Source organism: Urocitellus parryii, chromosome 9, assembly GCF_045843805.1.
Source record: "Urocitellus parryii isolate mUroPar1 chromosome 9, mUroPar1.hap1, whole genome shotgun sequence".
Classification (NCBI taxonomy): domain Eukaryota; kingdom Metazoa; phylum Chordata; class Mammalia; order Rodentia; family Sciuridae; genus Urocitellus; species Urocitellus parryii.
This window is the reverse complement of record NC_135539.1, coordinates 55,017,062-55,043,282: the sequence shown is the minus strand read 5'-3', so window position 1 is coordinate 55,043,282 and position 26,221 is coordinate 55,017,062. Positions and strand designations below refer to the sequence as shown.

The following is a 26,221-nucleotide window of genomic DNA, read 5'->3' as shown; positions in this document are numbered from 1 at the left end:
CAAGCTTCAGAGGGATGAATAATAGGCAGCCAGATGGACAAGATTTGCATTCAGAAAAACTACACTGGAAGATCCATATACATGTGCTTCAGAATTCTGCCATCAAAGATAAGCTCCCCAGTTTAATAAAATGTGAATTAAAACAATCACAAAACCGACAGTGTTTAAACAATACATTTTGTTAGTGAGGCAGAATAAATAATAAGGCAACTCGCCCAGCTTCTAATTCTTTTTTGTTCCATTTGAGTGCTCAGGAAGCACAGTACAGCCACATCAGGCCCCCACCCAGGCTGCACTGCAAGACAGAGGCCCCTAGAGTGAAAAAGATGACATGTATTCTCTATTCCAAACTCTCTAGTGAAGGATGAATGAAACTTTACAACATTTAAAACAGGTATAAGTGTACCTGCACACATGTCAGGGCACACAACAACTCTTACTCTCCTGCAAAATCTGAGACATTGAGATAAGGGGAAAACACTGAGAGGAGAAAACACTAGGCTATGATGTAGCCAAGTACCTAAAGTTTACCATTTTAAATCACCATGACTATGAAAGAAAAATAAAGCCAGATTTTGCCAAGGTAGATTTTACTGACACCTTCAGAGGGTCTCTGAGATTTCTTGGTTTGTTAATCTAACATGCCAAACACCACGGGCACAGCACACTGGTCCTGGTTTGTCTCCTCTTAAAGGAGGGGAAGAACAAGAAACTGACCACTACAGAACCTTCTCCATCTGAGATCATGCCCAGGGTCCTGGAGTGTGCACTTGAAGAAACAGCAATGCAGGGTGGGTCACTTGCCCCAGGTCCAAGGCCACTAAGGAGAGCTGAGATTGAGAGGCACTCTGGGCAAATTCACTAACTGAGCCTTACGGTACTGGCTCAGTTGACAGTGACCCATGGAGAGCCTTTTCCTTTTTTCTTTTTCTTTCTTTTTTAAGAGGAAATAGTTAGTGACAGAGCTCTCTGGCAGATTTCTGTACCAGAGAACAGGAAAAGGAAATACACATTTATTCTGTTTTGTTGTTTTTGTTTTTTCCCACTGCAATCTGCCAAGTTTGATAAAACTTAATTTTTAAAGCAGTACTTTTATCAGCATTCCAGAAAATCCAAGATCAACACTGTACCCCTACTTTCTATTTTTAAATTCCAATGGATACGATTATGTTAAAAATAGGAAATACATTTATTTGCATGATTTGATAAACTTGCTCTTTAAGAACAGAAAATGTTATTAGTAATTAGCTTCAATTTCATGGTTTTACCTGGTGAAGGGAAGAAGTATTTTCTTCCTTAATTAGGAATGTCCAGAACAGCTAATTACATTCTATTCCAGGAAACATTTTCAGTTATATGAAGCTCTCTTGAAAATTTCCTAGGCAAAATGTATCTTTCCACATACTACGCTCAAATGATCACCCACATTGTCCTTCTGAGAAGTTAAAGTGAAGCAAGGATTTGTTGTGACTGCCAGCTTTCCCCCAGAAGCATGCTCAATATTCTTGTATCCTGGCAGAACCATTTAGATAAGGAGGACAATTCAAGCCAAAAAAAGCCAGAAGGCAGGCAACCTATTGCCAGGATTATCACCAGAGAACACATGCCATCTTCTAGGCTTACTAAGGATGCTTCATTAAGTAACAGGTACTGAGGTGAGGTCTCTGTTGTCCACTGCATCGTGCACATAACACCTCCTCTCACACAGAGCCCTGCCAGCAGTTAAAGGGAAAGAGCAAGGGGAAGCCACTCAGGTTAGGAAGGCCCAACCAAAGCTATCAGTTTACATTAGATGATCCTTCAAGCAATGGTGGAAGATACTCCTCCACTGTCCAACCATTTGTTTTCCACTTCTAACTCTCTTCTATATTCAGGATCAGGTATCACTTTAAGGAGCAAAAGACATGTTTTTCCCAGGTATACCTCCACTTTTTGTACACAATACCTTGGTGAGTTTCACAGTCCATTTAAAGTGAAGTCCATTTATCCTTTGGTAAATACAAACTTAACCAGTGTGGCCAAGTCTTTCCTGCATACCATGTGGTTCTTTTCTGGATGCCTCTGAGCCTTCTGGGACCCCACAAGCTGAAATGTCTTCTATGTCGCCAAGTGTAAAGGCTTCAGACTACTGGACTGTAAAACTCAGTGCAAGGACCCTGAACCCAGGAAGCTGCCACCAATAGCTGCATGTCCTAGGACAAGCTATTTAACTTCCATAGGTCTCAGTTACTACTTGGATGAAAGACTGAAGGATTCCTACCACCCACAGAAATAGTAAAGGTAGTGTCAGAAAGGGGAAAAAACAGGTTTCATTGAATTTACTATCTGTTACACAGGATAATAGAGTGGTTTTTCAAACTGCAAATTGAACCCCTCAGAAGATAAAAAATCAATTTAAAGGATTGTGCCTCAGCCTTTTAAAAAGTTAAATAAAACAAAATAGGAAAGTTTGGAACATAACAAAAAATATGAAGAGCATAGATATGATTTCATGCATGCCTACCAAAATGAAAAACAGATTTGAATTCAAGTAAAATATATTTGCTTACTTTACTTCACTCTGAAAAAACTGGAAGGCCACAATTACAAGAATGAAACATCAATATGGTTACTGGAGATACTGCCCAAGTAGACAAAAAGCCTTAAACATGCAAGATTTTCTTCAACTTTCTGATTAAAATTCTTTAAATATCAAATCACTTGAGAGAAGAAAATAATTTAAAAGAATAAAAATAAGCCTGCCAAAAGCTGCCCAATTTAGATAGTCAATAAGTAACTTGATAATTAATTAATAATTCTAATATTAGTATCAGGTACCTAGTCAGACAGTAATTTCAGACTGCATCTGAAACTCTGAGTCATGAATTCTATTCCTGAGATTATCCTACAGAGATGATCTGATATGCAGTGCAGACAATTTTTTAGGTACAAAAATGTTCATTAGTGCATTATTTATAATAGGAAAAAAGAAAATGATTTAAAAAAAATACCTGTCTAGTGATAAAGGACTGAATAGCTAGGTGACAATTTTACCATGTGGAAATTATGTAGCTGATAAAAATAATTTTTAGGAATAGTTTATTACATCTTGGGGAAACATTTCTGTTTTTCATGCTAAGTGAAAAGACAAAATGCAGTGTCACCACAATGACATACAGGTTTTGGAAGTTTGGGGTTTTATTGTTTTGGTAGAAGTGGTTTTATATTAAACAATCCAGCTTCTGAAATTACTAGAAGAAATTATACTTAAATGTTCATAATGGAATAATAAAGATAGTAGAATGAATCACTCATAAACTTCTTGTTCACATATAAATGCATAACCAGTATAATTTCACATCATGTACAACCTCTAGAATGGGAAATTATACTTTATGTATGTATGTATGTATATATGTATATGTCAAAACATTCTACTGTCATATATATCGAATAAGAATTTTTAGAATTACAAAAAAAAAATAAATGAATGTTCACAATTGTTCTCTTCATATAAAACAACCACAGGAGCTTTTTTTCTTAACAGGCAGATAGTAAACCCCCCTAATCTGAGGTTTCACTTTCTACACTTTCATTTACCCATAATCATGGTAAGTGTAAAAAAAAAAAAAAAAGACATTTTGAGAGAGAAGACAGAGATCAAATTCACCTCACTTTCATTTCTTTCATTATACTACTATAACTGTTTAATTTTATTATTGCTCATTTCTTACAGTACCTCATTTATAAGTTAAATTTCATCACAATCATTCGGTATGGATAGGGTCTGGCACCATCTGTAATTGGGGTATTTCTTTTTTTTTTTTTTGCAGATAAGGGGAACTACTATAATTCATATTCAAAATGGAAAGAATGATAACAACCTTTTCTTTGTAAGTACACCAATTCAATAGAGTTTTTTAATGTTAACAACATTAAATTTTCAACCTCAATGCATAAGAAATTTGTTCTAAAATGATGGAGACTTCAGCAGCCACTTGTAAAGGAAAAAAGGCTGGTAGAAATCTGACACTATGAATGGGGTAATAAACATTAAAAATTAAACAAGTAAAAGTTAAATTTGCCAGATGCAGTGGCACACACCTATAACCCAGCAGCTTGGGAAGCTAGGGCTGGAGGACTGTGAGTTCAAACCAACCTCAGCAACATTTACCCTGTCCCTAAATAAAATACAAAATAGGGCTAGGGACATGACCTAGTGGTTAAGTGCTCCTTGAGTTCAATCCCCAGTACCAAAAAAAAAAAAAAAAAGTGAAATTTATTTACCTCTAAATAGGAACCAAAACCAGGGCTGGGATTATAGCTCAGTGGTAGAGTACTTGCCTAACATGTATGAAGTACTGGATTCAAGTTTCAGTACTGCATATATATAAATAAAATAAGGTCCATCAACAACTAAAAAAAAAAAAAAAAGGAATCTTTGAAGGAAAAAAAAAAAAAAAGACCAAACCAAGTGGAGTGTAGCACCACATGCTTAACTGAGGCATGAAGTAGCACATGCCTGTAATCACAGCTGAGGCAGGAGGCTTATAAATTCCAGGTCAGCCTCAGCAACAGAGTGAGTTCCTGTCTCAAAATTAAAAATAAAAATAAAAAGGCTAAGGGCCAGTGGTTGAGCATGTCTGGATTTAATCCCCAGAATCGGGGCAGGGGTCAAAAACCTAGTATTATTATTAACCTAACAGGAAGGAAAAGGCTGGCTTGATATCTGAGTGAAAGGGAAAAGTCTGTATTCATTTCCCATTTCTGTAGCATTGAATGACCTAAAGTATATGTACAGACCAACAAATATTCTCAGTCCTAGAGCAAATTAAATATTACAGTAATTGTTACAATCACCATAAGACTCAAACCTGGAATGTAGCACAGACTATTATGGAGGATATTTTCAACAACACAGTAAATAGCTGCATCTACAATATATGTAACCTCACTATTTACCATCTCTTTTTCTCTGATACTCAACATGACAAATGCTACACTACCCCTTCACTTGCTCCCTAAATAAATTAATTCATGTAGAAACAAGAAGAAAACTATTGAACTAATAATCTACTAAATATTAAATAAGCTAAAATACTAATATTTAATAAATATTAAATATTAACTACTAAAAATAAATCACTAAAGAACAAAATAAAGAAAAGGCAGTGTCTTATCAAATCCGTCCCTAGAATACAAAACTGAAATAATTTTCTGAGTGAAACAAAATTCTAGCCACTGAGGAATGTACACAGGTGTTCCAGAGGGTAATTAATGCCCATGGCTTGGGGTGAGGATAGACAGGACAAAGCATGTACTACCTACTTCTTCCTACCCAGGCCATTCCTTGGGGTTAGGTAATAACTACCTATAGAGAGCTGCACTGTTTAAGAGGTTGAAAGAAGAACTCAAGAGCTTGTTCAGCGTCAGTCTGTCTCAAAGTCTATAAGGAACTAAACTCAGTAAAATCCTAGATGAGTAAGTGATCAATGACATTTTATTTCTCAAATCAAACCACCTCTGTTGAGTGCTATATAGAATTGACCCTCTTGAGATAATCAACAAAAGAGGAACAAAATCAAAACTTTCTTGGAAAAGTACTCTGGTTTCATTTGTTAAGTACAGTGTGGCTGTACTCTGGAATCAAAAACATCTTGTTAATCACTGATTTTCACTGAATGGGTAATTTTCCATTCATTCTGATCTGAGGCACATGGTAACATTTACCATTTCCCAAACACATGCCCAAGGGGATGGGAGCGTAGCTTAGTGGGAGAGTGCTCACCTGAAAAGCACAAGGCCCCTGGTTCAATACCCAGCACAGCAAAAACAAACAAACAAATGGACAAGAAATGCATGCAAATAAAGCTAAAAATAATGCAGCAAGGTCCAAGCCCACCAAGCAAAACACCTATATCCAGGCAGTTAATTAATGCATGATAGTGCAAATCATTTTTCTTCTCTCCTTCTCATGACTTCAAATTCATTTTTGTAAAAAAAAGAAGGGGAAAAGGCAGAAGATGTTTCTGTAATTTATATAAACAACATATTAATTCTGAATGCTCTGTAAATTTTTAGCAACAATCCCTTTTATGCCAGAAAATATGTGTTTACTCTGCATAATACTCTTGAAAAAAATACTGATTTGCATGAAGTTTAAAATTTATTTAATGTGAAATAAATTGATTTAAACTAAAATAAATTCACAAATTTTTAAAAAACAAAAGATACTTGAGATCATGACTGCAAAAAGTTAATTTCAATAAACTAATAGAATAGGGTTTAGGATTATACAATTAAACACTCTTCTCTCCAACACATACCTTTTTTAAAAGTAGTGTCAGAGGAAGCCATCTTTCCAAAGTCATAGGTAGAGGTGACCATAACACAGATCCCTGGCTCCCAGCCCACTGCATTAACAGTCAAAAAAAAAAAAAAAAATCTCCCATTGAATTTAAATAGGTACCACTTAAAAAATAAATATGGATACATAAAATGCAGGGAGGGGGGAAATTCCCAGTACTACTGCCTCTCCCCAAGTGTTCTACCTCCAATATTCTGAAATAAAGCGGCAGCTCTATAATATATAATCCTGGCAAAATATCCTTCCCAGTACAAAATCCTCAATAACAAACTCTTTCAGTAAGAATGATTCCTTTGTCCTGTTTATTTCATAAGCCTGAACCTCCCAGGCTATTCCCTATCATGCTACTTTTGGCACCTGAACACTCCAAATAAATTCTACAGGCATCTTCCAACACCAAAAACCATTCCCCAGAGCTTTCTGCAAATCACAGCCCATCCTCAGCAAAATGCCCTATGTGCTCCATCCTCTATTACCAAAACCCCTCTATCCCAAGAATGACACTTCCGTTCCTCTTTTTCCGGCTGGAACCATGGAGGGTGCCGAAGAGAAGAAAAAGAAGGTTCCTGCTGTGCCAGAAACTCTTAAGAAAAAGCGAAGGAATTATGCAGAGCTGAAGGTAAAGTGCCTGAGGAAGAAGTTTGCCCAAAAGATGCTTCGAAAGGCAAGGAGGAAGCTAATCTATGAAAAAGCCAAGCATTACCACAAGGAATATAGGCAAATGTACAGAACAGAGATTCGGATGGCTAGAATGGCAAGAAAAGCGGGCAACTTCTATGTACCTGCAGAACCCAAATTGGCATTTGTTATCAGGATCAGAGGTATCAATGGTGTGAGCCCAAAGGTTCGGAAGGTGTTACAACTTCTTCGCCTTCGCCAGATCTTCAATGGCACCTTCGTTAAGCTCAACAAGGCTTCAATTAACATGCTGAGGATCGTGGAACCTTACATTGCATGGGGGTACCCAAACCTGAAATCAGTGAATGAACTAATCTACAAGCGTGGATACGGCAAAATCAATAAGAAAAGAATTGCCTTGACAGATAACGCTTTGATTGCTCGATCTCTTGGTAAATATGGCATCATCTGCATGGAAGATCTGATTCATGAGATCTACACTGTTGGAAAACGCTTCAAAGAAGCAAATAACTTCCTGTGGCCCTTCAAATTGTCTTCTCCAAGAGGTGGAATGAAGAAAAAGACCACCCATTTTGTAGAAGGTGGAGATGCTGGCAACAGGGAAGACCAGATCAACAGGCTTATTAGAAGGATGAACTAAGGTATCTACCATGGTATTTTTGTAATCTGGTCAGTTAATAAAACAGTACCTGCTCTCAAAAAAAAAAAAAAAAAAAAAAAAGAATGACACTTCCCAGCAATGTCTAATGTTTCCTCCTGAACCTCACTGTCACATTCATACCCCAACTACTCCCTCCAGCCCCTGACCCTGACCCTCACCACCACCTCTCTTATACTACTTGATAATTCTTAGTTATTTAAAGTTCTAGATAAGTGTTCCTGCTACTTCCTTGGCCTCTTTTTGTGACCTTGTCCTCAACTCTACCCCAGTTTCCCATCCCCCATTCAAACATTCTGGACCTTGCAGTCACCAACAGCAACTCTCCCTGAGAGCCAAACAGTCTCTCCAACTACAAACTCTTCTGAGCTCACTGTCTCTAGTATTTCAAACCCAACAATTTTTCAGCCCATCAAGACCATACCCAGGTTGAACATCCCTAATTTTAAAGTCCAAAATTCTCCAAAACCTGAAACTTTCTGAGTGTTATTATTCATAAAGTTTTGGATTTTGGATACTAAATTTTAGGGATTAGGGAGGCTCAACCAGAAAGGCTAAGTAAATATTCCCCAAACAAAATCTGATACACTTCCAAGCATTTCAGTTAAGGGTACTCGCCTGAATCCTGATCCTTCTACCTCTTTATCATCCCTCACTCTCACTGTGTCTTCACTTCCGTCTTTATCCAACTCTTAAGAGTTGATGACTCAACATTATAAAAGCTTCCTGGTATACTCACTTGCCACCATGCTCCTCTGTCTCTAAAGAACTTTCCCACAAACTCCAAAGCAGGTTAAATCTAACCATCTCTCCTACATCTGCCCCAAGAAGCTTGACACAGCTGGAAGAAATGCTGACTGGTCCCACTTTAAATTCTTGAAAACCCCCTCAAGTGGTTCCCTTGTAATGCCAAATAGCTCTTCTACATCTGCACAGTTCATAAAGCCCTCTTCTTTTTCTCCTCAATCCTCTAATGCACTCTCTCACTCTCAACTTTCTGCCAATCTAACTCAGGAGACGGAAGCCAGGAGAACCATGGCACCCACTCTGCTTCAACCCTACCAACCACTGCACTCCTAGTTCCCAAGAAGAGCTCTGTGCTCTATTCCAAGGCCACCTGTCCAAACTGCAATGGACCCTTACCCCTCTCATCTCTCTCCCCTGCATCATACATTTTCCTTCCCATCAGCACAGCCAAACACAGTAATTGCTCCTTTTTCAAAACAAAACTATAGCCAAGTATGGTGGCACATGCCTGTAATCCCAGCAACTCAAAGGGCTAAGGCAGGAGTATCATAAGTTTAAAAACAACCTGGACAATCTGGGAGACCCTGTTTCAAAATAAAAAAGGCTGAGAACATCATAATGACTGGGAAAACACTGAACGTACTTTCTCTAAAATCGGTAACAAGACAGGCTGTCTACTCTCACCACTCCTATTCAATATATAGTCCCTGAAATATTAGCCAGAGTGATCAAGAGAAGAAACACAAAGAGGAAAAGAAGTAGTCAAAACATCTATTTGCTGATGACATGATCATATAGAAGAACCAAAAACCTCCATCAGAAGACTTTTGGGGATTATAAATGTATTCAACAAAGTAGCAGGATACAAGATCAACAGCATTCTTATATTCTAACAGTGATCCAGGTGAGGAAGAAATCAGTAAAACCAGCCTGTTCCCAATAACCTCAATAAATAAATAAATAAAATGCACTTGGGAGTTAACCCAACCAAGGAGGTAAAAAAAAAAAAAAGAACTCTATAATGAATATTACAGAACACTTAAGAAAGAGATTGAAGATGACCTTAGATGGAAAGATATTCCTCCCATGTTCATGGATAAGCAGAATTAATGTTGTCCAAATGGTCAAACTACCAAAAGAAATATACAGATTCAATTCAATCCCATTCAAATAACAATGACATTCTTCACAGAATCAGAAAAAAAATTAAATTCATTTGAAAGAATCAGATACCCAGAAAATAGGCAAACCATAATTAACGAGAAAAGTGGAGCAGGAGGCATCACAATACCTAATCTGAAATTACATTACAGAGTTTTAGTTACAAAAAACAGCATGGTATTGGCATCAAAACAACCTGAAGACCAATGAACAGAACAGAATAGAAGACACAGCAGAAATGCATGCACCTATAGCCATCTGATACTCGACAAAGGTAGCAAAAATTATATTTTGGAGAAAAGACAGAAAAAACTGGATAGCTATATATAAAAAAATGAAACTAGATCTTACATCCTGCACAAAACTCAAATCAAAATGGATTGAAGAATTTGGAAACCTTGAAACCAGAAAACTGCAACTACTAGATGTAAACATAGGGTCAACATTCCATCATATAGGTGCTGGCACCAATTTCCTTAGAAAGATCCCCAAAGCACAAGAAATAAAACCAAGAATCAAGTGGCATGCTATCAAAGTCAAAAGCTTTGGCACAGCAAAGGAAACAATTAAGAATGTGAAGAGAGAGCTTTCAGAAGGAGAAAATTCTTGGCTTACTACTCCTCCAATAGAGAATATACAAAGAACTTAAAAAAAAAAAAAAACTTAACTCCAATAGAACAAATAACCTACTCAATAAATCAACTAAGCAAAAATTACTTACACACACACACACACACACACAAATGGCCAACAAATATATGAAAAAATGCTCAACATCTGTACCAACCAGGGAAATGCAAATCAAAACTAAAATTTCAGCCGGGCATGGTGGCACACGCCTGTAATCCCAGCGGCTCAAGAGGCTGCAGCAGGAGGATAGTGAGGTCAAAGCCAGCCTCAGCAAAAGTGAGGCACTAAAGAATTCACTGAAACCTATCTCTAAATAAAATACAAAATAGGGTTGGGGATATGGTTCAGTGGTCAAATGCCCCTGAATTCAATCCTCGGTACCAAAACAAACAAACAAACAAACAAAAAAACAACTAAGATTTCATCTTACTCTACTCAGAATGGCAATGATAAAGAATACAAACAATAATAAATGCTGATGAGATTATGGGGGAAAATGTACACTTGTATATTGTGGGTGGGACTGTAGACTCATACAATCGCTCTGGAAAGCAGCATAGTGACTTGTTAAAAAAACAAGAGATAGAACTACCTATGACCCAGCTAGCCCCACTTGTTGGTATTTTCTTTAATAATCTAAAATCAGCATATTGTAACAATACAGCCACCTCAATGTTTATAACAGCATAATTCACAATAGCTAAATTATGAAATCACCCCAGGTACCCATAAATAGATGAATGGATTAAGAAACTGTGGTGCATATATACAATGGATTTCTACTCTGCCATTATGAAGAATGAAATTATGGCATTTTCTGGTAAATGTATAGAAATGGAGAATATTATACTAAGTGAAATAAGCCAAATTCAGAAAGTCAATGGTCAAATGTTTATCTTATATGTGGTAGCTAGAGTAAAATAAAGGAAAGGGGGAGTAAAGGACAGGATATCATAAAGATAAAAGGAAGATCAGTGATATAGAAGAAGATCAAGAGTCAGAGTGGACAGAAAAAGGAGGCAATACAGAATGAATTCTTTAAAAATCATGTTATGTGCATATATAAATATACTACAGAGAATTTCACCTCTATATATAAGTAAAAGGAACCAATCAAATATAATAGATGAGTGAAAGGAAGTCTAGTAGAGAAGGAGGAGGAGAATGTGGGGAGGGTCATAAACTGAAATCAAATTCCATGCATGTATGAGTTTGTCAAATTGAACCCAACCACTATGTAACTACAGAACTCTAATTTTAAAAAAAAGTTGGGCATAACGGCACATGCCTAAAATACCAGTGGCCCAAGAGGCTGAGGCAGGAGGATTGCAAGTTCAAAGTTAGCCTCAGTAACTCAGAGAGGCCCTAAGCAACCTAGTGAGACCTTGTCTCCAAATAAAATATAGAAAACGGCTGGGGATGTGGCTCAGTGGTTAAGCACTCCTGGATTCAATTTCCAGTACCCGGGGTGGGGGGGATGAGGGCGGGGGAGCTGGAGATGCCCCAAGTCCAATCCCCATTACAAAAAAGAACAAAACAACATAAAAAACATAGGTCTCAAGCCAGCCTCCCTTCTCCAGTTTTCTACTTCTCTGTTTCTCTTTCCAGCAAGGCTCTTTAATGCTCCAATTCCTCTCCCTCAGCCTTTCTTGATCCCTGTCTAATCAGGTTTTTTCTCCAATCACACCAGTGAACTGGCTTTCATCAAGATCATTGCTAGTAGCCAAATTTAATCCTGTCTTACTACAAGAAGATTGTTCACTCCCTCCTTGAAATATTTTCCTCATCTAGCTAGTAGTTCTTGGCTGATCCTTTGGTATGTCTCTCTCCCTGTCTGTCTCTACATTTGTCTCAGCTCCTCTTACCATGCTGCCAGTTTCTATTCATGCTCCCTGGCTGCTTCCTAGTCTCCAAGCTCTTCCCTCCCCACCTACAGTTGCTTACTTGATGACCTCAGTGAAAGACTCTAAAAAGTCTCAATATGTTAACTCCACACTGTCAGGTCCGGCACTGACCTATCCCTGAACTCCCATGCTGCCCATTCAACTTTCCCATTGACACCTAAAACATAAAACAGGTTTTACACCTGCTCCTTCCAGCCTATATCAGTTCATCAAATGGCAACACTATACTTCATAGCCTGGACAGCTCCTTAATTCCTTTCTTCTTCCTATACCCACAATTCAATCCATGATCAAGCCCCATCAGTTTCCCCTTTGGCACATACCCAATCATCTAACCACTCTTCACCACCCACACAGCCACCACCCTGGGTGGAGGCCATCATCTCTCCCTGGTCTCATGCTTCTGCTCTTGACTCTTCTGTTGTCCATTCTCTCCATAGCAGCCAGAAGAATTCTGTCAAAACTGAATGTGAATCATGTCTACTCAAATTTTACAATGGTGCCTATTCCAGAGGGCAAAGTCCTCACGACGGCCACAAGGCTGGGCACCATCCTCCCTGCTACCTTCACAATCTAATCTACCACAGATCCCTGTCAACCCTGGTTCCCCAACCTGGGTTGCCTAGCAGCTTCTCAAACCCACAGGCAATAAGCAAGCTCTGCCTGGATCTTCCCCCAGATATCTACAAGTTCATTTCCTCCCACTCTTCAGGATTCTTCTCAAATGCTGCCTTACATAAAAACAATACAGGGGCTGGCGTTCTGGCTCAGTGGTAGAGTGCTCACCTGGCATGCTTGAGGCAGTGAGTTCGATCCTCAGCACCACATAAATATAAAATAAAGACATTGTATCCACTTATAACTAAATAATATATATTAAAAAAATATAATAAAGAAAGTCACCTTATATAGTATTGTCATAGTAATACCTAACAGTGGTTACATGTCTGGTACTGTTGTAAGAACATTAACTTCTTTAATAACAAACTGCAATTAGAATGTGCTTACTGAGTTGTGCTCAGTGTCACAAGTCTGTAATTCCACTAACCTGGGAGGCTGAGGCAGAAGATCACAAGTTTGAGGCCACCCTCAGTAACTTAGCAAGCTCCCTAGCAATTTAGTGCACTATAACTCTCTTAAAATAAAAAATAAAAAAGAGATGGGGTTGTAGCTCAGTGGTAAAGTGCCCCTGAGCTAAATCCCTAGTACTTTAGTGGCTAGAGAATAACCTGGCAGAAGTACCCACTAGGAATAAGTGCTTTTCTAGGAGAGAAAAATGAAGAAGCAGGTTTACCACGAGCAGCCCAATGTAGCCACAAGCACCTCTATCACAGAAAATATGAGAGAGAAACCTACACATTTTGGTTAAAAGCATTATCTTTTGCTTCCTTGAACATTACCAAACTGTCAGAGGTCACAGCCACATTTTCCAATCAAATTACTGGTGAAGTACAAATATCCAACTTTGTTAAACAGATTAAGCCAACTAAAAAACAAAAATCACATGGAGTCCCAAAACTCCCCCAAAGTGTCAGAGTTGCTTATTATTTCTGCCATTACAAAGCAAAAATGAGGGCCTGGGGATATAGCTCAGCTGACAGAGTGCTTGCCTTGCATGTACAAAGCCACGGGTTCAATCCCCAGCACCACCACAAAAAAAAAAAAAAAAAAAAAGACAAAGCAAAAATGATGCATTTTAGTTATTATGTATAAATATTTCAATCTGCTAAGATAATACTATTGCCAAGTTATATCTTAAACCACCTGAAATCTTGGAAATTAAGATTATTATTAATGTTATTTCAAGTGTGGCACAAATTCCATTTTTCTTCAACTTAGTGGTAAGCTTTTCAAAATCTGTACAATCAAATTTATGTAAGAATTACAGAAAAAATTAACAGAGTGAATTTTACATCTAAAACTTACTTCATATGCAATTCTGACGATGTCAAGAAATGAATAGTCTGCTTACACCTAAGCACCGATCTTTATCCTCTCTTCATCTGTTCATGGAAATGGAACAGCCCTGGGATAACATCTAGAGAAGCCATGGGCCTTACAGACCCCACATGAGTGGGAACAGAAGGAACAACCCAGTACCGTCAGTCTCTGTCTCTCCTAGCTCCAGTGAACCAGTGCCAAAGACAGGCAGGCACAAAAGGACCATGACAATCCACAAACAATTAGCCCAGTAAAGAAGGAAAAGATGCAACTGAAATTTGATATGATAGAACTCATGAACAGGAATACAAGCTATGTTTAAAATATGCATTATACCTAGCAAATATATATTACCACACTTTTGTTTAAAGAACAACCAAGGAATGACTTCCTATAAACAAATATCCTAGAGGTAAGTTTTAACTTAGGACAATTAAGTACTATTTAAGTGAAATAAAATATTCTATGTTTAGAAGAAAAAAGAACCCTCATTTATTTAGTGTCTCAACTGGGAACAACATTTGCTATTTATTTGACATAAGCATTTTGAAGAGACAACTTTTGAACCTCACTGATTTGTTATTTCATGTCTCAGGTGATAAATAAATATTGTTCTGTGGAACTGGACATTTGCTATTATTTGAAAAAGGCTCAAATAGCCATCATTTCCTTCCACCTTTTCTGTTGATCAGCAACCAATCAAGTGAGACCAGTATCTCCAAGAATAATTTGTACTTCAGAAGTCTCAAGTAGAGTCCTTGTCCCAAATTTTCTGTTTTAGCTTCCTATGAGATAGAAAACCACAAATTTTTTTTAAAAGCGGAGGGGGTGTTCTAGTTATTTTTAATAGGACTTCCCAATGAACTTTCCTAATGAGAGTAAAGAATATTAAATATAGCTCATAAAAAATAAAATATTTAGAAGGAAAAACATCTGCCTTCAACCCATTCTCAAACAGTTCAGGAAAGAAATAGTATATATAAGAAAGAAAAAGAATTATAAAGCAAATGTGGCAAATGGTAACAAATGGTGACTACAATTGATGTTCACCCTTTTATTCCGATTTTTCTTTAGATCTGAAATATTTTCCAAATAAAATGTTAAAGAAAATATACAGGGGCTGGGGTTGTGGCTCAGTGGTAGAGTGCTTGCCTACCATGTGTGAGGCCTGGGTTTGATCCTTAGCACCATATATAAATAAATGAATAAAATAAAGGTCCATCAACAACTTAAAAAAGGGAAATGTATAAACAGGATTATCACACAAAGAAGTGTTAATCAATTTACAAGCTACTTTTTATACACACTGCATCCTTCCTTACTTTGGGGTTCCAACCTACCTACCTTCTTTCCTAGTCAAGCTTCTAGGAAAAGTAGTCTCTCACCTCCCACTCCTTGCTCTAAATAGTCTCAAAACATGGGTTTGGTGTCCCTCTCTCAATTGAAACTTTCTTACCAAAGTCATCAAGGACTTCCTGGTTCCCAAATCAACCAACAGATTTTAGCTCTAACAGCAACCAAGTCTCCTGGCAGGGATATGGATTACACTTCTCTGCTCAGTCGATATGCAAAATATTCCTCTGACACTTTTCTTTTGTTGCTGCACATAAGATGCACATTTTGCCCTAACTCCTGTCAATTCCTAGTAAACTGTCTTGAGAAAGAAAAGTCCTGAAGATCCCAAAGGCTCAGAGAGAAAAGTGGTCATCATTCAGTGCCATCTGCCATGGGTGCAGATAGGAAACACGAGGGAAATAGCAGCAGTGTGCCTCCTGGGATACTACTCCTGGAATTTGACACTACTTCCTGCTCTACCTGGAATTTGACTTCCAGCTCTAAAAGCTCTCCTTCCTTAAAATTCATTTCCTCCTGTAATTCCAACTGTTTATTTCCAGTATCCATCAAAATCCATCCTTTTTAAAAATATTTATTTTTTTAGTTGTAGTTGGACACAATACCTTTACTTCATTTATTTTTATGTGGTGCTGAGGATCAAATCCAGGGCCCCGAACATCCTAGGTGAGCGCTCTACTGCTGAGCCATAACCCCAGCCCTCAAAATCCATCTTTTAAGGCAAACTTTCCTCACTGACTTCAAGATCTACAATGCCAGCCACTGGCAGGCCACTCCACTGACTATCCCAACAGGCATGGCATGAATTCAACCACTCCCAAAACACACTCTTCTTTCCATAATCCCAAACTGAGTTAAAGGCACCACTGGTCTCCCTAAATTTGCTAAGTCACAAATTTTATAATCTTCTCTGATCTCTCCCTCACATCCAAATCTGGTATCCCTCCTATTTAACTGTACTTGGAGGCTATTCTTTCCCTATTTCTACCACCTTAATTTAAGTTCTCATCATCTGTCATCAGGATTATTCAATATCCTCCTAATTTATCTCTCTACTTCCCATCTCCCCTTACCCCTCCCCAAATCCATTCTCCAAACTGGTTATTAGGATTACCCTTTTAAAATGCAAATCAAAGCAGGACATCTTGGCATACACCTGTGGATCCAACTATGTGGTTAAGGCAGGGGGATCATTTGAACTCACAAGTTTGCAACCAGCCAGGGAAACATACACAGACACCATCTTATGAATGAATGAATGAATGAATGAATGATCCTTAAATGGTGGGGGCGGGGAAATAGGGTTGCCAGGGATTAAACCCAGAGATGCTTAACCACTAAGATACAATCAAGCCATTTTTTTTTTTTATTTTGAGACAGGATCTCACTAAGTTGCTGAGGTTGGCTTTGAATCTGCAATCCTCCTGCCTCAGCCTCCTGACCCACTGCCACCACATATGGTTTTAATTTGTTTTTAAAAAATAAGACAAAAATATTTTTTGATAACAAAAAATCAAGACCATGATCCCATCTCTATAGTTTTTCACCATCCATCATGAGAGGGAATGGATGACATTCCTCTTTGATACTCCCTATTTCATTACTCATACCCTATATGTTCCAAACATGACAATGTCTCTACTCTACAAATATACCCTTTTGTTTTACACCTCTGTATTTCAAATGGTTCTCCCTTAACCACACACACACACACACACACACACACACACACACACAAAATCCCTACAGGCAAACTCCTATTTATCTTTAAAACTATGTCAAGTTTTATCAGTAGACCTCCCTAATTCCCACCTCCATGCAATTTATTTATGTTTTTGGTCTCATTATTTTACCACCTTTTAATTAATCTCCCCTACTACACAAGAAACCTAATTCATATAGTGCTATGAGGCTAATATGCACTAGATGTGTGCTTATGATTGCTAATAAACTATGAATGTAATGTCCCTTTAATGACATTGCTTGAGCTTCAAAGTTTAACTTTCAAGGCTACTTAATCTACCCCTTATTTAATTCACCAACTTTAATTTATACTTAACTTTATGCTTTAATTTATCCATATCTTTCACATCACAGAATTGATGTACTTATTCATGAACCATCCCCTATGTGATCAGCAAAGTCTCTCTATGAAGGACCAGTATTATAGGCTTTGTGGGTCTACAATCTCCATAGTAACTCCTCACTCAATTCTGTGTTGCAGAACAAAAGCAGCCACAGACTACACTTAAATATACTGGTGTGGTTTTGTTCCAATAAAACTTTATTTATAAAAGCAGGCATCCAGAATCATAGTTTGCCCTGCCCCAAACCAACTTTTACCTTCGAGGTTTGTTGACACCAGTCCTCTAAGCCTAGAAAGGCTTGCCTTTCTTTTCTCTTCTGCTTGCCTGCTTGAGTTCCATTTAGCTTCTACCCACTCCCATGTGCCTTTGCTCAAAGAAGCTTGTATGGTGCTCCTCCTTTCCAGTTCCAGTGCTTATCTATCTGACATTTAACCCCTGCCACCTAAACTTGTTAATTATCTCTGAGCATAAGAGCCATTTCTCCAAATTTCTACTGTAAGACCTTGAGGGGCAGGAAACCTTAATTTAGAAATCTACAGGTCCAATCCAAGCATGCTGCCCTGCACATCAGGAGTAACATCAACTCTCTGCTAGTTTTACAGGCTTAGCGATATCCCTTGGAATACGTGCCCCACATCTTTACTCACACTTTTAAACTATTATTTAAAATTAACACTAAATATGGCTTCTTTAAAATTATTTCATAATCTTCTCTAAAACTATAAATGGAAAACTTTCCTTTCATATATTCTTTTGTAACTACTGGGAATTCTCTTAAGTAAAAACTATTTTAAATCACAAAGCCAAGTATGTTTTCCAGAGAAACACATTTTATTTTAGGAGTAAAAAGGGAAACAGTGTCATTAACTGAAATGAACTTTTTATTAAAAAGTTCATCTAAAACCTTAAAATAAGATATACTAGGATTAACTCTATCAAGTTTATGCTAAAAACCTACTGCTTTTTCCATTTAAATTGCCCAATTCCTAAGCTAAAGTCAGATTAGCAAAACACTAAAATTAAGAAACAACAACTGTTTCAAACTGTTTCAAAGAGTGCGCGCGCACACACACACACACACACACACACACACAGAGGAAAACTATGTGCCACCCTATAAGGCCACAAACACTCACCATCTGGGAAAGCTCTCACTTGTCTTGTCACTGTTCCTCCCAATGTGAAAGTATTTTCAAAGAAGACTGCTTCTGCTTCTTCACTAACAATAGCTTAAAAGCCAGCTTGTTCTTGGCTTACAATGGCTCCATTAGCCAACATGGTAAAACAAGGCTGCATTCAGAAGGAAAAAGGCAGTGCTGCAGCAACCCCCTCAAACCACACCAGGCCCCATTTTAGTTCCTTAAAGAACTAAAGGTCTCTGCATTGATATTTCAGTCAAATGGAAATGAGTTTTATCAGAGAAGTGCTGCTAATAACATAGAATGATCTCTGAATCTCAAGGGCAATACTCACAGCTGGAGAAAAATCACATGACTTTTCAATGTCTCAATCCCACAGGAACAGAATAGGAATAAGGGCACTCATGCTTAAACACATTCATGGAAACACTATTAAAACAAATGATGTGAGAAAAGAGAGGTCTTAAAATAGTGTTGCCACATGAAAATCTAGACGTATTTCAGTTTAGTTAATTTATAAGATAGTCTATCTCTCTGTGGCATAATTAATGAGCATTATTCACAAATGGACATGATGCTTATCAGAAAGATAACTTAAGATGCTTAAAGATAACTAGAGGTTGAAATTCCAGTATGTTCCATTATGTGACATTTTATTTTGGAATCTGCTTTTTAGGCTCTATCAATCTGCTGCTCATCACCTAGCTATCTTGAAATTTCTTTTCTTTCCATAGGCAATTGCCACTAATAGAACTGGTTCAAGCTTCAAAAGTTCAAAACTGGATGCCATGGGCAGGGCTCTATTTCAGTGGAATAAGTTGCACTCAAGAAATTCAGAGCTCATTTTGAAAACATATTCAGGAAACTGGGAAATAAGAAGAGAAAAACATGCTGTCAGTCCAGCTTTTTTTTTTTTTAAGTGATGTTTATGTGGAGCATAACCAGGGCATTTGCTTACATCTTCTCTAGGGTTGCTTATGAACAATAATGGCAGACCCAAGTAGCTGAAACAAAGATCATATGGCCCTTTTCAGAAAAGATTTGCTGACCTGTGGTCTAGAACTAAAGAAAAAGTCAAGACTGGACAGGTATTGTTTAGGAACTATCTGGATACATGGGATGAAGACGTTAATTCTCTGAGAAAAACAGAATATCTAAAGTATAAGGTGTGTAGAAAAAGAGAAGCAAAGGCCATACCAGGCTGCTTTCAGAATAATCCCATACTTTTTTCTGACTCCCACCTCCCAAATACCAATCTTCACACTGCCTTCAACTAAAGCAAGTACTTTAGTTCTCATAAACTCCTAGTAAGGAATATGATGAGAAACAGAAAATAATTGCGTTTAGCTGTCTCAAAACCGTGATTTAAAAAAGACTGTAGTCCAATCTTTTTATCCATGTATGGAAGAAATACAGCAACATTTCATTTATTCATCTCTTACTTTATCTTGTTAAACATCCTCCAAATTTTCATACGCAAAAATTAAAGTAGGCATTTTATATTCCAAACATTGTTTAAAAAAATTTTTAGATACTTTGCTCACACGAGGACCTTTTCTGTTCGCTTGCTACCACTTTACCTTTCCTCTGCACACAATTTTAATAAATGGGTTTGTGTTTGATCTGTTATGTGTTTGATAAATTAATAAAATCGTAACGAAGCTAAAGAAACCCTACAACGCATTTTCATCCCCATTTTACAAATGGAAGCTGAGGCTTAAAGAGGAGAAATGTGCAAGGTTGCCAGCTATAATGATATGGAACCTGGATTTGAATTGAAGTCTGCTAAGTTATAATGGAGTAAAAAAAAATTTAATATGATTGTATACTGCTTGTTAAGAATATTAAGTGGAAAAGACAGAAAAACCCATAAACTTAAGAAAATTTCAACCATTCAGACTAACATACTAAAGAAACAAAGGAAATTCACAAAATGTTCAAAGTAATTAAAATATCTGAGGAATGAAATTCAAAGTATTTGTTTCTTCTTTGTATTTATAATCAATTTTTCAAATTCCTTTGGTGACCATTTATCATTGCTATAAAAAACAAACTTAATTTTTACAAGCCACAGTTTTAGAGTATAGCCTTTTAGGTCAAATGAAGGTCGGAGCAAATAGTCCCACACATCTCAACTGAGGCTACAGATAGCTCTGTATTTCAATATAGTTAAATATCTGATGAATCATCAAGGAGAAGTTGAGTCTTAAATAAAAGATTCTACACTAGAAAACAAGACAGCTCTTCATTAATGACATTTACTAGCTTACTTTCAGAACTGGAATGGACCTTAGAGATTCATCAACCCCCTTTACAGATGAACAAACTAAGCCCAAAAGCTGAAAGGATTTCCCAAGGACTTACTAAATAACTATTTTATTTTTGACTACATCATATTAGAATGATTTCCATCAAATACAATCAAAATTAAAAGGTTCAAGATTCTGAGTAGTAAACTTCAATTCTTAAACAAACATGTAGACAATTAGTGTCACTCCCTAATTAGGCCAATAAATAAGACACTTCTCATTATTTCTGAGTAGTTATAAAAATAAATGAAAGTAACTGCTGTTTCCGCCCTGCCTTTATAATTTCACTAGCTCTTACTCTGCTTCTCCTGCCAGACTGCCTGTTTATTTTCTGTATTTGTTGCTGGAACTGAGAATAGCATCTGTGCTTTCCCCAGAGCCCTTCTCCAAGCTAGATAAAGACAGATAATCATCTGTTTCAATGCCAGCTTGCTGCTTCTTTCCTTTCTTGGCAAAACTGGATCTGTGGATACTAATAGAGAGTTCTGGATTTTGTAATTCTGTTTACGGCTTTTAGTGGCAATGAGAGAGCATCAACATTGGTTTCCCATCACTCTCCCGCCCCTCCATACAGATACTTTTCCTGTTGCTGGTGCAAGTACATTAACACACATAGCTCATAGCAGTTTGAGGTCATAGTTCAGTTTCAGTGGCATGCTTGGTGAAGGTTAGGCAATAGACCTCTATAGAGATGCCAGGGCAGTCTTTGTTATCCTCAATCCTCTAGATTCTGAGCATCCATCTAAGTAGAAACAACAAATCTCACAAGGACTCAGAACAATTCTCTCAAGAAATTCAGACAATAATCTTTCACAATGAATGATTACAAATTCATGAGTCCTTCTTTGGAGACTTGATAGTTGGCTAGAAATGCTCCCTGACAAAAGAAACTAACCACAAACTATGCTTTCAAAACAACCTTTAAAAATCTGAAAAAGTAGACAGCTGCAGTAGAGTCTCAGGAAAGAAATAAAAAATATAAAGAAGTATCAAATAAATAATAAATTTGAAAAAAGCTCAGTAGATGGGCTCAAGAGCAGAATAACTGAAAAAAGAAGAATTAGTAAACTAAAAAGACAGAACAAATTACCCAATCACAACAATACATGGATGCAGAACAATATGTGATAGGTGGATGCTAACACACAACAAGGGGTTGGGGAGGAAAAGAATATAAGTTCAGTACATTAGACAAAGAATGAAGGGAAGGAGGGGAGTGGATAGGAATAAGAAAGACAGTGGAATGATTCTGATATAACTTTCCTACATACATATACGAATATACCATGGTGAATTTCAACATCAAGTACATCCACAAGACTGGGATCTTAAAATAAGACATTAAAATAAGACATAATCTTATTTTAATGTCTTATTTGTATAAATATGTCAAAACTGATCCTACTGTCATGTATAAACAACAACACCAAAAAAAGAATCTGACATTAGAATCACAAAACTAACTTTAGAGCAGGTGTGAATCTTCAAAGATCATCCAGTTTAATTCCTTCCACTAGCAAAAGGCAACTGACACCAACCCGCTAGTGAGTTGTATCCCCAGACCAGGGTACAAGGTGCCTATACTCCAGCCCAGCACCTATCACATATTGTTTCCTGATGTTATACATCATGAAGAGTCCAGAAATCAATCTTCCAATGGCACAGGGACAAGAAGGGGAGGAAGAAATAGCATGCTACTCACATGTGTCACCCTGTGTCTATCCTTGGAGCATTTCTTCTTCTCTGTTTTTCTAGTTGAAGAAAAGGGAATGGAAATGTAGGAATTTCAATTTCATGAAAAATCAAATAAGGGCATGCTGAAATTAAGTGAGCATTTACCAGCCATGGAGAACACTGCTCAGTAAGCCTCTCTGGCTCTCCCACCAGGGCATTAAAACCAAATAGGACACATCATGTGGCCTTTGATACCTGAGAATTTTCTGCTTTCATAAATTCCAAAAATGATCCAGGCATTCTATTATATTCCTGATGGGAAATGTAAATTCAATGATAGGCAATTGGGAAATAGCTATCAAAATTTTAAATGCATATACCACATCTACCACCAGGATGTTAGAGCAGAGTGTACATTTTAAGTATACACACACACACACACACACAAAAATAAAATAAACCTGAACATTATATATAAAACAACTTAAATATGAAAAGATAAAACAGGCTGGCTACCAATACCAGGATCAGCAGATATGCCTCATAAATCTCAGACCTGTAGCTAAAACAGCAGACAACAAAAATAAGACCTCTTTCTAGCCAATGGAACAGAAAGGGGCCCTTCCAGCAAGTCAGAAGACTTTTCAACAATAACCACTCTACTTCAGATATGCACCAAAGAAAAGGCTGTGGCCTTAGCCCCTCCCACATCAACTGGGGATCCCAAACTTTGACCTTTGTGAGGTAGGCCCCAACACCCCTCCTAGGACAGAGTCAGAGGGGGCTAAGTAGGGGGCCGGCACGTTCACCCTCCACCAGCAAGGACTACTATCCCATACCCTTAAAAACAAGGTGGGGAGAAAAGACTCCAACCAACCATAACAAAGAGTTCCACCCCACCCCTGAATGTCAGCAGTTTAAGTGAGAAAAGTGGGGAACCTCAGCTTCAGTCTCACCTGGCAGGGCTTCTCCACACCCTGCCAGGGCAATGACATAAGTCAACTAAAACAGAAGGTTAAAATAAGAACCAGGATCTCTTCCTTAATACAAAAATGTCCTAGACTGGAGGGTCTGGCTCAGTGGTACAATGTTTGCCTAGCTTATGTGAGTCCCTGAGTTTCATCCCCAGCACAGACAGAGAAGAGAACAGAAGTCAAATATAGGTTTCAATCAAAAAATTCACTCATCATACCACCAAACTAGAAAATCTCTGAATAAAGATAATATATGCCAACACCAAGATGATAGAGATGTTAAAATTATCTGACATTTTAAAGCAACCATGATAAAATTCAATGAGCAATTACAAGCCCGCTTGAAATCACTGAAAAAGCAGATGGCTGCAGCAGAGTCTCAGCAAAGAAATAAAAAATATAAAGAAGTATCAAATAAATATTAAAATTTTTAAAAGCTCAATAGATGGGCTCAACAATAAAACAGAAGGAAAAGAATCAGTAAACTTACAAATTACCAATCTCAACAACACAAAGAAAGAGAGAAATTGCCTTGATTTCCATGCCGCCGCCTCCCCCCCAAAAATAGAGTGTGATTATTTTAGCACAAAAACAACCTTTCACATCACTTATCCTCAGGTAAATCAGTCATCCCTGCAGATTGGCACATGATCCTATAACACAGCCTAGTCTAACAGCCACTAAGCCATATTGTTCCCCAGGGAAAAGACAGATTTACTCAAAAGTTGGGTCTGATCCTTTATGAGGGCCCTTTAATGTATTATACCTTATTCCACTTTCCCATTAAGTCTTTGAATAGGCAGAATTCATAGTTATTCCCATTACTTTACAGATGAAAAAATTAATTACCAAATAAGTCAGTCACTATCTGCAGCTACTAAAGACCTAGGCCTGGCAGGAATAGGGTCCTAGAATTTGTGACTCCTCATCTCATACTATAGCCTTCAGTGGACACTATCCTCTACCATCTTTTAGACTGACCAAAATCCACATACTGACATCTAATTTCCTACCCAGGCCACAGTCTCTGAGACAGGTTCCTAGCCTTGAAGTCTCTCCCCCTGGCTCTCCCTCAGGGCTTGGCATGGACAATCTGTTCATTTACATTCCAAACTCAAGTTAATAGTGGGGGCAGGGGTGCTCAGGAAGCAGAAGATAACACATTAGAAGGCAGAAAGAAGAGTAAGGAGTATAAAGGGAGAAAAATAGAACCAACAATAATCACAGAAACAGAAAACCGTTTATATCCAGTAGCAGTCACAACTCAAAACTGCAAATTTGCCTAGACTTGGATAACAAGTAAAATCATTCTCAGAACTGTGATATGAAGAAGGAAAACAGGAAAAGGAATTCTGAAGATACCTACCAATTTTTCTTAAAGCAGAATATAGAGGAATACTTCATAAGTTAAAAAGCGAACCCTGTTTTTAAATTTTAAGGCAGGAGAGGAGGTATCTAAAAAAGGAACACATATGGATAAAGTATACATATACTAAAAGAAAATAAAGTTTAACATTATCCACTTCCCCTTTAAGGACTTTCAAAGATACCATATGTCAAATAGCACAGACCCACAAAATTATAAAAATCACCTAGAAGTAAGGAGTTTTGGTTCTATAAATAAGAACAGGACAAAATGCTCTAGTCAACAGCCAGTCTCCTTCCACACTAAGGATAAGCTACTCTGCAGTCTGCACAACTGGGCCTTGGAGGGGGGGTGGGGGTGTTATAACTAATTCATGAGGATAGAAAAATTACACAGCCATCCCTTTTCCCTGAACCTGTTACGCCCAAATCCCCATTTCAGACAGAGGGAGACAACATAATAACTCATGGCAGTGCGCCAATCTTTTCTAGACTTAAAGCCTTTGTGGGGAAAAAACCTAAACCCATAATGAGCGCCCACGTCAGAATCACATTAGCAACTCAGGCTGATCTTCCTTCAAGTTACATGTCACTTTTTTTAACAGCCTAAAGGGAATGAATTAACTGAAGTTTATATTCCAACAAAGAAAATCCACAGCCTCTTGCTCCCCCTTCCTTTTCTGTCAAACACAAGAGGGTGAATATGACTGACAAGACTTGTAGCACTCTAATTCACATTCAAGAAAATATTGCCAATCCTGATCAAACTCTTATAAGTAAAAGGCATCACGTTCAAAAAGCACAGATATATAAAAATACACTGGAGGCTGGGGTTGTGGCTCAAGGGTACAGTGCTCTCCTAGCATGATTGTAGAACTGGGTTCGATCCTTAGCATCACATAAAAAATAAAATAAATAAAAATAAAGGTATGTGTTGTCCACCCACAACTAAAAAAATATATATTTAAAAAAAGTACATTGGAAAAATCTGTGGTTTTTTATCCACAATAGTTAACACGTCTGTTTAATTATTTTCCCACTTTGGAATACTGAACATTACCTTCCACAGCTTTTCTTTGGCAAGATGGGTCACTATTTGACAAATACTTGTAAATAATCATACTTATATGAGTTCTTCCCAATGCTACTGTTTGAAAAGAAGTTTCTAATATGGTTTTATTAAATAAAATGGGAAAAGTATGTTCTGGAAGTTAAAAAAAGTTAATTTAAAAGCTAAGAAGAGCACAAGAAGAAAAATTTTATTTTATTCAAGTCTTAGGGGAAAAAAAAACCC

At 37.5% G+C, this 26,221-nt stretch overlaps 2 protein-coding genes across 3 annotated transcripts in view; one reads left to right on the top strand and one right to left on the bottom strand.

Annotated features, from left to right (window-relative positions):
• Ccny (cyclin Y) overlaps positions 1–26,221 on the bottom strand; it is a 216,903-nt gene that overhangs the window by 96,401 nt on the left and 94,281 nt on the right. The window lies entirely within an intron of this gene.
• LOC113196977 (large ribosomal subunit protein uL30) lies at positions 6,862–7,673 on the top strand. Its single transcript, XM_026409087.2, has one exon. The coding sequence runs from the start codon at positions 6,879–6,881 to the stop codon at positions 7,623–7,625; it is 747 nt and encodes a 248-aa protein (XP_026264872.1). The 5' UTR covers positions 6,862–6,878; the 3' UTR covers positions 7,626–7,673.